Source organism: Oxyura jamaicensis, chromosome 12 (assembly GCF_011077185.1).
Source record: "Oxyura jamaicensis isolate SHBP4307 breed ruddy duck chromosome 12, BPBGC_Ojam_1.0, whole genome shotgun sequence".
In the NCBI taxonomy this organism is placed as follows: Eukaryota; Metazoa; Chordata; class Aves; order Anseriformes; family Anatidae; genus Oxyura; species Oxyura jamaicensis.
Genome location: NC_048904.1, coordinates 11,962,276 through 11,977,168, shown reverse-complemented (window position 1 = coordinate 11,977,168; position 14,893 = coordinate 11,962,276). Strand labels below are relative to the sequence as shown.

The following is a 14,893-nucleotide window of genomic DNA, read 5'->3' as shown; positions in this document are numbered from 1 at the left end:
TTAGATGCAGGAGCACAATGCTAATCCCTCCTGCCCCTGTCATGCACACACCTCTCTCCCAAAGGTCTCACTGAACTTGCCAGGGGGATCACCACAGGAAGCACACAATAGCAAATGGTACATCCTGCTTTTACAGAAATTTGACTGATGTAAACTGAAAGCTTGGTTTGGTTTTGCTTTTTTAAGAAGATGGAGTACAGGAAGAATCAGGGAAATGACTGGTGATAAACAGCAAACATTTTCTTATCATTCCTAAGTTACCGTCTCAGGCAGCAATGGAAACTACTGTCAAACTTTGGTACTCAGCATCACCTAAAAACAACAGGACAGAATACACTATTCTGTCAGCTTTCTTTTTGTATTTTCTATTTGGTTGGCTTGGACCTTGCAGACCTTGGAGCTTTGAAAGGAAATTCTCTGAGACAAGCACAAATTTTCATGACTGGCCAGACTTTCAGCTCTCATCTCTAAACTTAACACATGTAAATGCTTCATTGTGCTCTTATTAATTAGCAATAGAAAAACACTCATTTTTGTGTGGAAAAACACTGGAGGCTGGCTCCATCCCAGATGCAATTTTGTCTCCAAATGGTCAGTGCAAATTTATATTAATGACACGTCTCTGCTGCTGGGAAGATGATTCAGGGATGGCTGATGATTAAACGTTTGGCTAGCAAAATTGTCACTAACTCATCCAAAAGTATCAGATGAAAGGGTTCTCACTTACCATAAACCCAGGCTACAGCAATACATTCAAAGAATGCAACCCACAAAAGGCATACACCACTAGCTGCATAGTAGTCAAAGAGTTGAAAAACATACATGCCACCCTGTAAAAGAGAGACACAATATATTAGGATCCACCAGACCTGAATACTTCGGGCCCTGAATACTCAGTAAAATCTATGAGCATAACTTAGTGACTGCTGCCTAACAAGAAGAAATATCAAGCAAGTAGGTCAGGTAAATAAATACCTGGCAGTACCTTCCCCAGGGAATATGCTTGTTTACTATAGGAAACATTCTAAACAAGATGATGATTAAACAGAATTAAGCCATTTAGTATAATCTGCTGAGACACTTAAGTCTTTGCTTCTTAAAAGTATTTTAGGATAGGCATTTATAGAAACAAATGATGTAAAGAAACAGTAGGTCTTTTAACACTAGCACCTCCAAAATACTAAAAATGCCAGTCAGCTCATCAGGAGGGTCCTCATTTATGAACCGAGTGGAAGAGGTTTTTTATTGGGATCTTTCTAGTTCTATTTATTTACACTATACTGCTGGGCAATTTGCTCTCACTTCATTGAACTGTGCATACCTGCACTTCTACTTGAAAAAATAAGTTTGTTAGGCACCTCTGTTAAAGGTACTATTTCAATTCTTACAGTCATCCTCTTCCAGTTGTTTGTAACATGTTGCTTTACGTTTATTTTGAAAATAACACAACAGTGCAGCTACTGGAACACATTCCTGTCTGATTTACACCAGAATAAATCTAGGGATATTTAATTGATTCAAATCTGTGTAGCTAAGACAAAATTTGCAATGGATGGATTCTTAATCTGCCTTACTGAAGGTTCCCTATGTGTTTCATCATTTAGAGCCAGTTGTTAATATTCATACTCACGTTGATTAGTACTTAGATCAGAATGAAATTAATGAGAATTCATTTCTCTGTTCCTCAGACTGAAAAGGGGAGGATATGTAGCTCCCTTTCAAAATGCTTTCAGATCTAGTGATGAAAGATGCTCTGTAGATCTGAAGAGCACAGTTCCTCTGAGTGGGTAATTCTGTGCAGTCTGATTCATAGCTAAAATAGGTCTAAAAATGGCTAAAAAAAAAAGGCAATTTCCAGCATTGCTGTTACCTACCTCAGTCACCATAGTTAGTCCCAGAAGATAGCTAAGGAAACATACTATAGCGATGAAGATTTCCCGTCGGTAACCCTTCCTTAGGAAGGATGGGTGCAGATCAACTAATGACGTGATCTGTCCTTCAACTTCAACAAACTAAAGAGGAAAACAATAAAGAAATGTGAATTGAAAATTATCCGCCAAGCATTTTATCCTAGCTCGTAATTAAACAAATGCTCCACAGCATTTGTAGCTGTACTCTGGCAAAATGCTGCTCTGAATAACTGAATTAGAAGCTATTCCTTTGTAACTCAGAGGTTCAAGTCTGGGGGGTGGTTTTCAGTTTTGAATAAGCTTGCAGAATTGATGTTCATTTCCTAGCATCCTTGCAAACTACTAAAGGGGCTTTGTAAATGCAAGCCACAAGGATAAAGGAACTTAATTTGATGACAGGAAGGCACTTATGTGGCTTTTATGTTGTAGCTGTTCCAGATGAATACTTGATGTACGCTAGAAAAGAGGCAGAGAGAAAACACTCAAAAAGCCTAAGCTGCCCAAGCTAGGAGAGTACCTCTCAGTCTTTTTTTGATGTGCCAGAAAACCTTGCAGGTACTATTTAGGTTAATTCCACAATTGGATATAATTCTATTCTTGGGTTAGCTAGAGAAAATGCAGCCAAGGGAAAGCAGACTTTGATGTAAAATAGCAGTCCTTCTTGACTGAACTTGTCTTTTCTGAACCAGTGAGTGGAGTTCCTCCGGCTGAGGCTCTGGGGTCCTTCGTCAACAATACGGGATCTCTTGATACAGTTCCCATATGAAGGCTTGGTAAACTATTTGCATTGGTAAAACAAAATGAAGCCCTTAATAGGTTAACTAAAATCTTTAACTATCTTTAACTAAATCTTACTTTTTAACTAGCTTAATGATAATTGTATTTGTGCTTACTTGCCATTTGAAAACTACATGTAAGGTGTACAACCTGAGCTAACCAAATATCCAAATTTGAAAAGAAGTTCAAAGCTTATTGAAAACCCACTGAGAAAAGTGACTGCTGAACTCCCAACAATCAAATCTGAAAAAAAGATCATTCAGCTATTCTCCACTTTCCATCTGGCAAGGTACAAAAGCACTAAATTTACTAAAGACATGAGGATACCATGGAGAACCAAGGCTGCCTCTGTAGAAATGATCTTCACCCTAAGTGGATCCATTATCTTACAACCATTTACCATGGGAAATCTATGAAATAGCATTATTTCAAGAACTTTTCTTACCCTGTATATATATTGCTTTTACGGTGCCCCGAAGTGCCCTTTAACAACTGTACCCTCTTTGACCACGAGCTGAAACACCTTTTTGGGAATACAGACTAACAGCAAATACTCCACCAGACTATGTTGCCTCCTGTCTTGTTATTGTCACTTCTGAAAACTGGTTTTCCTTTTAAATGCAACCCTTTGGGCTGATATGATCTTAACCTGCCCTGGCATTCCAGAAACCTACTCAACTGCACTCCAAAAAAAACAGAGGGGTGGAGGAGAGAAATTAAGCGCTCCGGTTAGTTTTAATCATTCTACGCACTGAGCTTTTTAAAATTACTAGACAGCTTCCAATTTGCATAAGCACAGACTTGTTGAACCACAGCACTGGGAACTTTTAAATTCACTTTGGAATGATTGAAAATTGCTCACTAGAGTTCAAAGATAAGACATAAAAAGCAATTTAGGGCAAATGGAGTATCAAAAATGTAAGAGACAACTGAGTAAAAATCCATTTATAAATTTCTCTTCGTACAAGAAAGGATTTAGGCTAAATAAAAACTTCACCCTTAACAAGTAAGTGTTTATAATCTTAGCTACTTCTCATTGGAGTGCAGAAAGCTGCCTGTTGCCCTGAAAACTTCAGCAGTTTTGAATGTGTAGTTACTGCATAATCCTTTGCCACATTCATTTCCTTGTACGTGGACTTTCTAGAAATGATTTACAGGTTCTTTTGTGAGATTTAGTCCAACATTCCTATAAGCAATCAGTGGGAAAAAGAACATAACTTGTTGAACTAAACTTTCTTATTTTTTCACATTCACTAATTAATAGCAGGGGGTGCTATGTAATTTCTGAGATGGTTTCTGTCCTGTTCAGAGGCACCAAATGCACACTGACGACATGAAAGTCAGCATGTTCTTAAGCTCCTTGGCACCTCTGAGCACAGGGCCTTCTCCAAAGTAGGAAAGTACTGCACCATCACCAAAATGGTGGTACCGGGAAGCCAGACTGAGACTTGTATTTAGGTTAGGGAGAACTGTCCTAGTCTCTTGGACTTCATTAGCTCCTGATGACAAGGACTTGGTCAGCAACATCATGCTGATTATCAGTCAAGTCACACATTCATGAAATGCAGCCCGGCATCAATGAGCAACACAGATTAATTCCTCTTAAGTAGTTAGAGGTATTCTCTTCTAGGATTTATATTTCTCTAACCAGATTTGCCCAGTCAGCAGCACCAAGACCACCCCGCATCTCTTACCCATCGGACTAACCTGGCTATCCAGTCCAAGCAACAGAAGCATAATAAAAAAAAGGATTGCCCAAAAGGTGGGCAGCGGCATCATGGACACAGCTTTGGGGTAAGCAATGAAGGCCAGGCCTGGACCTAGAGAAAGAGAAAATAGGAAAGGGGGAGGGGAAGGGAAGAGAAATAGTAAATACCAGCTCTTTGGTAAAGGTAGCCACCCTCAAATGCAGGAATGCCTGGTTCCGTTCAGATAAATCCAAACGCGGCTGGAAATACCAGAAGTGAAACAGTTTGGCTCTTTTATCTGAAAACGAAGCACGCATGACTACAGCAGAAACCACAGGCAAACCCCCGAGGCCATTGCTAACTGATCACCAGTTTTAACATCTGTCTCAAACATGCCAGTAATGGAGGTGGTCCTACACCTGCCCACGTGGACACAGGACGGTTTTGGGGGTAGGGGGAGAAGGGGTGACCCAGGGGAATGGCAGAATCCCACTGCTAGCCCACGCGGTCACGATGAAGATGATGATGATGAAACCCTTTTGCATGCAAGGAAGGGACTCTGCTCCAAAAGTTCCCTGGGAATTTCACTAATGCAATCACTGCCTCTCTCTGGATGCAAACTCCAAACCCAGCAAGGCTTTTCTAGAGTGGGGTTTGCACTCCTGGAGACAGCTCCCTTCCTTCTGCAAACCCTCACTGCTGCACTGAAGGCTAGTCCTAGTTATATTAGCTGTGGTCCCTGAATAATAATAATAATAATAATAATAATAATAATAATAATAATAGCATCCTGCTGTTAGGAATTAATTGCTGGTGTGTAAAATCTCTCTGTGTAAAATCTCTTCCCCACACTGGCACCTGTATGCCCCTATCTGGCCAGCCTAGTTAAACCTGCCACAGTGACACTGAGTGTGGCCAACATCAGCCACAACTGCAACAATCTGGGACCACCAGTGGGCTGGGACCCGTGGCCTGGCTTTTCTGCTCTGGAAACAAAAGGCTTTTGGGCGAGTGCTCATCACTAGACTGGGTCCTGCCTGCGCCGTGGGCCGGACGGCTTCTCACTCATATCCACACACCGAGCATACGTGCAGTGCTCTCGCACGCTGACCTGCAAAGGCGCTGTGCCTGGAGCCAAGTGCTATCAGCTATCACTTCTGAGAGCTGCTAGTGAGAGAGAAGGAGCCCTCTCCAAGTGGGAGACAGGAACACGGGCAATCTGGCATTTATGGCAGGCTCTCAAAGTGGCCATAGAAATTTTGTGAATTTGAGGGCAGATTTAAATTCAGATTAAACCTGGGAATGCCTGGCTCAACTATTTGTTTGTTTTAAGGAGCCTTGAAGATTGGCATTTTCCAGGATTTTGAAGTGGATTCAAGTAATTTTCAATGGGAAAAGGAATTATTTTAACTGCTGCAGTGCGGGGCCAAGAATTTCATCTCTGATCTGTACAGAAAAATCACTAATACTGCTCTTCCTACCTCCCACTTTTCCTTTCCAACAAGAAATATGGAAAAAGAAGCAAGAGAAAGAAGTAAAAAAAGATTATTTTTTTTCAAACTAAAGAAAACTTTAAGTCACTGAAAATATTTGAATAGAAATAAATACAAATTAGCCAACAATCGAGCAACTAATTTTATTTAAAATGAAACATAACTATGATTTTATATGACAGAAGATACCAAAAAATGGTGAATGTCTCAAATTTGTGAGGGGTTTGCTTTTTCCCCCTGATTCAGTGGGTACAGTAGGTCCTCCCTCAGGGAGGACTGCTACCAGATGGCATTTGCCATCTGTGCAATTGATGAGACAGATGTAAAACTGCTCTCCTCAAAACTTGCTGCAGTTCTCTGTGCTTTGGCCACTGAAAGTGTCCTTGCACTGTGCTACTGTCAAGTAACAAGTGTCCTTCCTAATCCCTGTTCTAGCTTTGACTTTCCTTTGAAACTAAATGTTGAAATATAAAGAGAAAAAAAGTCTGTGTGAAAGGAAAAGTTCCTGGCATCCCCTTAAATGAACAGAAATACTTTAAAATCATATTTAATTTGAAACTATGTGGCTCTGAAGGATGTTTTGCAAAAGTCAACGCTTGTGGCTGCGATAAAAGCTGATTAGGACTGCCACGATCCCATCCCACGCGCTGCCTAGGCACGGTGGGGGATGCACCCCAGGAGCCGAAAACTGAGGAGGCAGAAGCTGGGCAGGGTATCAGGAAGGCCAAGGCACTGTAGGCAGGCCTGCTTAATCTGAAGTTGTTTGCAAATGGGATTTTTAAAAAGGCAGATCTTGGGCTGTTTTACCACTGTTTGTGTGGTAAAATATTCCAGTCAAACAGAAATTCAGTGCAAACTAAATTGGACTCACTAGGACTTTTTTTTGTGCCTACACTGCTTTGCTTTCTCTCTTTAAAAGTACTTTGGAAAAAAATCAAGTGCTATTTATTAGGTCTGATTTCACTTGAAATTCAAATGGGATCTAATTTAACTCTTGTGTAAGCCTAGTAAAGCCAGTAGAAGCCAGTGGGAGCCACCCCTTGCTGACTGGAGGGTGGCCTGGGAACATTATTACAAGGCTGAATTTGGCACAGGTTAAAAAAAATGTGGCCATGAGATTCTTCTAGCAAATGTATTGATGTTCCCCTGGCTTGCAGGAGGGCACACAAGGGAATAACTGGTGTCACGCATAGATCAGGAGGTAATTAATTCTCTGGGCAGCAACAAAGGGAAGCAGTAGGCACTGGTACTGGGGACAATGTCCTCTCCTCAGTCCTATGGCCAAGCAGCAGTGCCTCTGCTTACCTTTGTTCTGAACCAGAGGAGTGGTTTTGACTTTGTGTCATGAAAAACAAAAAGAAAAGGCCAAAAAAAGAGGCTCAAACACCTGCTCGATGTCTCTGCGCTGAGAAATCAGCTCCTGCTGCTGGATGGGGCAGCAGTGGCAGTGAGAGCTTGCTCCACGGCCCCATGTGCGTCCTCGGATGCCTGTCCCAGCAGGACCAAGTGGTCTGCAGTGGCTCTGCACTTGACCTCTGCTGAGGGAGGCAGTGAGGAGGTCTGTGGGAAGTGGTTTGGATAGTCTGAGTAATGCTTACTGTCACGTAAAGACTTAGTTTATGATTTAGCCAAAGACCAGCCAATGATGATGGGCAATCCACTGAACTGCTGAGATGGTTGCAAAGTCTGGCCACTAGCAATAGGGCTTAACTGTAATAAACTAGAAAATCAGAAGGAATTGACAACAAAATATGCAAGAAACTGAAAGCTAAGTGTGGAAGCTAATCAGTGCCTTCATCGTCCCAGCTATAAAAGTGGGATTATGTATCAATCTCCTTTGAAAACTACTCTTTGAGCTGTTGATGAAAAATGCTATGTAAACACCAGGTTCATTAGTTAATTTGCATTTAAACACTACTTAATAATGCAGTGTTACTATAAAATTGTTTAATTCTTAAAAATGCCAAGCAATAGGAACACAGCTGACTGTTTATCAGAGACGTAATTAATCAAACTTAGAATAAATATTGACCAGAAAAAAAAAAAAGTGTAAATACTTAAAAATGCTACTGTTGGAATTGATCCACCTAGATATGAAAAAATGGGGCTATTTATGATTCATTCAATGAGATTATTCCTTGCATCCTGTTTTCAAACAAAGCAATCAATGTCTGATCAAAATAAGCATTGTGGCCAAGAGCGTTAACTAATTGCATTTGCGAGAGGTATGCCAATTGCAGCCACCCAAGAATCCAGCGGTGCCACCAATGTCATTGGTTTTTCATTAGCCTTTGTGAGGTGAGGTATTTTTCTTAAAGACTTAACTCCCAGAGTAATATGATTAGAAGATATATATAGACTTTTCCTTTTTAAGAGCATGTTTCCAGAGAAAAGCTTTGAAGTAATATGCAGGTGAATTAAAATTGCTCAGAAAATCAGAAAGATTTGCCAAAAGTGCATTCAAATGATTATTATTTGAATCTCATTAGCCTTAAGACTGCCTCACAGCTGTTGAGGCCTGATTCATTTTTTTTTTTTGAGTGGTAATTCCCATCTAACCTGCCTGTTCTATGTGAAAATGCATTGCTACACCTATGGACGAGACATCCGCAGAAGAAAAAAGATCATCTATTCTGTCTGAGGTGCATTCACATACTATGAGGACTTAGCCTTCGTCAGCTGCATGTGCATAGCTGAACATTCATGGGAAGAACACTTCTGAAATAAGGGAAAAATAAAAGGATGTATCCAGTTTCAAAATGGACTGCTCACAATTATATAAACCTCATCCTGAAGCTACATAGGACATGTCCTTGACTGCAACAGCTAGAGTTACTGTGGATGAAATGGTCCACAGAGCCCAGGAGTTTTCCAGCTCCTCCGCCTTTCAGTAAGACTTGGGAATATATGCATGTATGTCCCTTCAAAAGGCCAAAATAATATTCCCACTGCAGCGCTCTGCTGTGAGCAAGCAAAACTAAGCTATAAAAAATACATAAATACTGGCTATTTGCATTGAATGAAAATAAAGGTAGTGTGAGAAAAAGGGCGGAATAAATTTTCAAGTCATAGATAATGGACCCTAGATAATGGTGTGGTTATCATATCTCTAATCTTAACCCAAATGGATTAGCACACTCTATGAAATGCTTTCACTGCCCTGTTAATCAAGAGAGAGTAAGTAATACAACCCCGCTAACCGTCACTGCTCTAGATGAAAGCCCAAATCAACAATGTGCTTATTTTTCTGGAGATTATGGGAAATCTTGTTCTGTTTTTATTGCTTAGATGTTAGCTGATTGAGTCTGCAGAACTTTGCTCACACGCTAGGCGGCAGTGCCCACCACCACTGCCACCAATACCATCGTACCTGACTCTGCCACATCAGCAATGTTCACCCCTTGCTCTTGTGCCATGAAGCCCAGGACGGAAAAAATTGCGAAGCCAGACACAAAACTGGTACCACTGTTCAGGCATCCCAGCAGCAAACAGTCCCTAAGTCACACATATGTCATGGAGCAAGTTAATTAAAAAAAAATTAACCCATTGTCCCTACTTTATTTACATAATTTAGCTAAAACACTAAACCCCCTTGGATGGAAACTTGCCTATAGCAGTTGTATTTGTACTTGTTGTAGCTCCCCAGGGAAGTCATTGCTCCTAAGCAGATTGCATATGAGAAGAAGATTTGTGTCCCTGCATCTATCCAGACCTAAAGGGAAAGACAGAAAGACTGTTATTAACAGCATCTTTGCACTGCAACACTCAAGACAAACACAGAGTTCAAACTATGCAATATCAACAAAATAATTGCTTCCATTGAGGGTGATAGCTACAGGATCAGGGAGGGAGGGAAAGAGAACATCACATTTGCAAATTTGGCTTTCGAAGGGAAAAGAGAATTGTTAGCATCAAGAGCCCACGAAAACATCAATTCTTCAACAGTTCCTGTATTCCCTCCCCAAAGATGCTTAGTATTTCCTAGTCTCTTAGTCAGTCTGCTGGTCCTTCCTGTTGGCGCAACAATAACAGTGTTTCAGTGCAATAGGAAATGCAGAAGTATTTATAAAATTGCTCATTTCTGTTTTTACTCATTTCAGTTGGAATCAGCTGACAGTCACTAAAGTGAGGATGTGAACAGCTTGAGAAACACTTTCTGTTACTTAGTTTGTTTATTTTCTTAACTTTCTGGTTGTTTTTGTAACTGTTTAAATGCAAGATAAAAAGCCATAGGGGTGTGGGGAAAACAAGCAAAATACAATGCACTTTATAAGATGTGTATCTGACCTTGGTCTCATGATTCTTTCTCCTGATTATATTTAAAATATATATATATACAGAATGAAGTAACATTACACTATGAACTTCTAGCTTAGTAAAAACATAGAAAGACAGCAAAATGCATCCAGTGGATTCCATCTGTTCACTTCTTTCTGATAATGCAAGCTTGCTGACATCATTAGAAACCACCAAGGAATCTGAATAACCGAGAATCAAAACTGTAGACCATTATCTCCTCCCTCCCACCACTGCTTTCCAGCACCTTCCTGACTGATATCTCCTTGGAGATGACGCTTTTGCTAGACTGTGGGAAGGGGCCTGCCAGCTAACACAAATCTCCTTTAAACTATCAGCTAATACTCTGGGTTTAGAGCTAATAGTAGATCATAAAAGTGATAGAGTCCAATAAAATATGATGCATTCATAAAATATAATGTTTCCTATAAAGAGGGTATCATGTATAGAGGGCGAGATGAGAATAAACAAGATTTCCATAATGTTTCTTTCAATTACACTTTTCCTATTTCAGTTATTTAGCAAAAAAAAAAAAAAGACATTATTCTGTCTCACTGTGATCAGCATTTCATTATTTTTAAGGATGGATCCCTAGTTTTCTTTCTTTCCTTTTTTTTTTTTTTTTTTTTTTTCATTTTTCACATATCACTATTGGCTAAAGTGATGCTAGGCTGCTGAAATGTCCCATATTTGCACTCTGTGAACAGGAATCTTTACCTAATCATAGCCTATAAAGAAAGAGTAAGCCCATCTCCCACTACCCAAGACTAAGCAAACTGTATTTCCTGCCCCTCCAACAGCATTTGTCTCCACCTTAGCATGCGTTGTCATTTTTCTATTATTTCATTCACTTCTTTCCCAGTCTCCTCCTACTGAGGAGTGGGAACTAGGTGACACTGGTACTCACAGTTGTTGTTTGTTGTTCCATCTGTGAAGCTCACGTTTCTCTCCTTTGAAACTAAAGACTATCCTCATTAAAAAAATGCATCTCCCTTACCTTACCAACAAGAAAGCTGAGGTTGTATAACAGGACAGAGTCTACAGCCTCAGAATCCTTTGACACAAAAAAATACACATGCATACACACACACACACACGTGAAAAGATGCATTAACACATATAACAGTGACCTTCTCAAGCAGATCTCTGGAAAACATAACCCAGCATTAATATTCATGCTATATTTGGACCTCTAAAGACCGTGGAAAAAATCTATTGCCATTACAACACCACCATCACCCTCCACCGTCCCCCTTTGTACAGGAAATCATCCCACTCCCCACTCCTGGTTCCATACCTGTGGGTCAGCTAACCGTGAGATATCAGGATAAAGATAAAACTTGATGCCTTCTGCAGCTCCAGGCAGGGTCACACCACGGATAAGCAGAACAAGGAGCATGACAAATGGGAACGTGGCAGTGATGTACACTACCTGGCAACACAAAGAAATTGTACGCTTAGTCTGTGGCAGTCAATGCTACACCTCCAGAATCAAAAGAGATCCAGTTACAGGAATTCAAAGCCCACTTGTGCCTAAAAGGGACCTGACCTGAGTTTCTGTGCCTTGGGAGCTATGCTGAATTTAATGGCTTTTCCCACCTGCAGTTTTTCCCTTGGTTCCTGCTGAGCCAACACAGTGTATTGCTTTAGGCATGCAGAAAATGCAGGTTCGTTCATTCATCCTGACTCCCTCTGGGATTTTATATCTCACAGCTTTCACTAGAAATTCTGTCTTTACCCTATTTGTTCTCCCCACGTTGCAAGTGCACCTTGCCTGTGAAGCTGAAGAGATTCCCTGGCTGAAGGTGCCAGAAGCATCACTTCATTCTTTATCTGAACCTCGAAACTGCAAAGTGGTTTGCAAGCCTATCTGCAAACAGCGCTGAGACTTCCTCAGCACCTACCCCAAGACAGCCAGAAGTTCTGCTGCATGGGGGGTCATCAATACAGGGATTTCTTTTCTCTTTCTTCAGCTGCGTCGCTCTGCTGCTAACTCTCTGCCTCGCTCCAACCCCTGCAGGCAATTTCATGAGGGACTTCATTCAGAGATGAAGGTAATTTGGTCCATGCTCCCACATCTCCCTTCCCATCAGCTTGAACACATCAAGTGCTTCAGGTTGGCATCAGTCTCAACAGTGGTAATTTCCAGTCCCATAACTTTATTCTTGCCCTTGTTGCCTATTCAGCAACATCATTATTGTAAACTAAGGATCTATTCATCCAGTTTTGTGAACGTCTTCATTATCTTTAAACTCTATTCCCACTTTCTTTGAATAACAGCCTGCTTCTTTTCTTCTTGTTATCTTCTCATTCATTTGATGAAAGAGCCCTTTGCTTTAATCTCTAGCATGAGGGCTGATTTAGTTTGCATTTGGACAGTTCTATCTTTAGACTCACACTTTTTGACCTCTAACATCTTGTTTTCTTTGCTCATCAGTGCTTTCTCTCATTTTTTATATAACCGCTGTGTTACAATCCAGATCCACTACAGTCCAAGAAAGGACTTTTTTCATGGAGTCAGATGTTCACCCAGGTAATTACAGTTTGCTGCCTTGAGTTAAAATGTATTTTTGTTTTCCAGAATTTGTTTAGCTACAGCAAAGCTCCTGGGATGCACCATTTTTCTTTTTAAGTGTGTCCTCTGAGAGCAACCAGGAGAACTCAAAGCCTGCATTGCCATAATAATTCATGGAGCCAGACTGATTCTGTAAAATGAAAGGTAACCTTTTTATATAGGCCCTTTTTAATCATCCCTTTGAAATCTCTGTATATATTCCACTCACAAATAATATGCATTACACATTAGCCCAGTTTCACCAAAAGCTGATGGATAAAAGGTTTTTTTTTGTGTGTGTGTATGTGGGTCTTCTAATTTCTTAATATAATCCAGGCCTATGATAAATCAGAGTTTCCTACAAGAAAAATATGCCCATACGTATTCACAACAGTACACAGCATTTACAAAGTGGCCTTTGCCCTCCAGGTAAAGATTCTTGTGTAACACTGGAGGAATTTTTTGAGATCAAGCAAATTATTCAAAGCATAAGCACAACTATTATTTTTCTCCATGATTTTGTGTTTATTTGTCCAACATGCTACTACGAGATTTAAAAACTGTCTTTTTTTTTTTTTTTTTTTTTTTTCCGCTCTCCAAAAAGCCATTAACACACTCGAAAGCAGGGAAGTGCTATAAACAATGATCTACTAAAGTAAACTAGACTTCTCAAATAATTCAAGCTCTCCATTAGAGTTTACAGTTTACTTTTGTTTGACCCCAAAGTTAATGGAGTCAACCAGAGATTTTCCAATGGTTTTGCTGGGCTTTGGCTCCACACCCTATGAGCTCAGACCCTGTGGAAAGGAGGCAGTGAACTCCTCCTGCCTGCCTTGCCTTACAGAAAGACAATTTCAACTGATTTTAACAGACCTGTTATATTCGCAGCAGGTTTTCAACCTGTTATATTCACAGCAACCTGAAAAAAAATGTGCCAAGGGGAACTTGGAAAATCTGTCAGAGCCACCTTAACCTTTACTGAGCAGAAACCAGGCTCACAAAACTACTGCAGCAATGTGTGCTTCCACTCTGCTTTGGTGGGAGATTTATTGTGTTCACCTTTCCTATACAACTTACACCACCACCTCATCGGGTCACATCAATCAGCGGGTACAGAGAAGCAAACATTTTTGTCAATGTATACTTTAGAGGTGTGGGAGCTTTTCTTTGGGGCAGAACCGGCAGGAATCCAGAACAAGGTACCAGCATGATTTTAATGAAGCTCTATGATACAATCACAGAAAGCAGGATAGAAACGACAGTAAAATAAGTAGCATAGTCAACAGTGGAACTAATGAGGACTGGTTTCCTGAAGAGTTTTGTCTCCTGGTTGATTCTGCAGCATGTAACAAGGTAAAGCTGCTAAATGGTGCTTTTCCTCCAGGTAAGGCGTTCACATTTGCTCTCTCCTCCTGGCTTCTCTGGGGTCTAATAAAAGATGAGTTCACACTCTGGCTTTCTCTCAGCTGGGACACTAACAAAGTCGTTCCCTACTACCTACCTGACCAGAAACTGTGGAACTTCCTAACTTGAGGCCTGTCTATGTCTGTTAGATTTACCAGAAACACCGCATCAACCAACAGGTTTGAAAGTTAAGAGAGAGACATATGCAATGGCCTCAAAAGCCTTTTCTCATGAAACTAGGTTTAAAAGTACTACCGCATGCAAGGGGAAAACATCACACTTGAAATTGTTTAGTGACTCGCCAAGATTTGCTATAATTTGTTTCTTGTGGTGGTGTAAGATGAGGTTCAGGAATGATTTAACTGTTATCCTTTAGAGAAAAATATGACTCTAAATAGCACATGGTAAACCTAAATAAAAATATATATATATATCCAGGATCTCTGTTAAGGACAGTGTTTCTAAACAAATACCTAAGTTTAGTCTTTTAAGTCTGCGCAGAACTCTTCAGTAAGTGAGTGGCATTTCAAAAATGCTACGCATCCAGCGTCTTCTACTGACTTAAACATCCCTACCGCAGCTATGTTAACATCCATCCTGTTACGCTGAACTTGGCTGGTGTGAGAGCATGAGCACGGAGTGTAGAGCACTACACATCGTAAGCCTAAGCCTTTCCAAGATCATTACATGCACCAGTGGGATGCTCGTCCACAGAGAGGCAAAGTGGTACTCAAAACATGCTAGGATCTGCTTCTTGATGCCATTCCAGTA

The 14,893-nt window shown here is 40.6% G+C and overlaps 1 protein-coding gene across 9 annotated transcripts in view; it reads right to left on the bottom strand.

The window, feature by feature from the left end:
• SLC6A6 (solute carrier family 6 member 6) overlaps positions 1-14,893 on the bottom strand; it is a 57,350-nt gene that overhangs the window by 9,267 nt on the left and 33,190 nt on the right. For all 9 annotated transcript variants that reach the window (XM_035337995.1, XM_035337989.1, XM_035337990.1 and 6 more), the window contains 6 exons: positions 11,462-11,596; positions 9,477-9,580; positions 9,239-9,363; positions 4,395-4,507; positions 1,875-2,012; positions 728-830 (listed from right to left, as the gene is read on the bottom strand). In XM_035337995.1, coding sequence (XP_035193886.1) covers positions 728-830; positions 1,875-2,012; positions 4,395-4,507; positions 9,239-9,363; positions 9,477-9,580; positions 11,462-11,596 — 718 coding nt within the window. The remainder of the gene's footprint in view (positions 1-727; positions 831-1,874; positions 2,013-4,394; positions 4,508-9,238; positions 9,364-9,476; positions 9,581-11,461; positions 11,597-14,893) is intronic.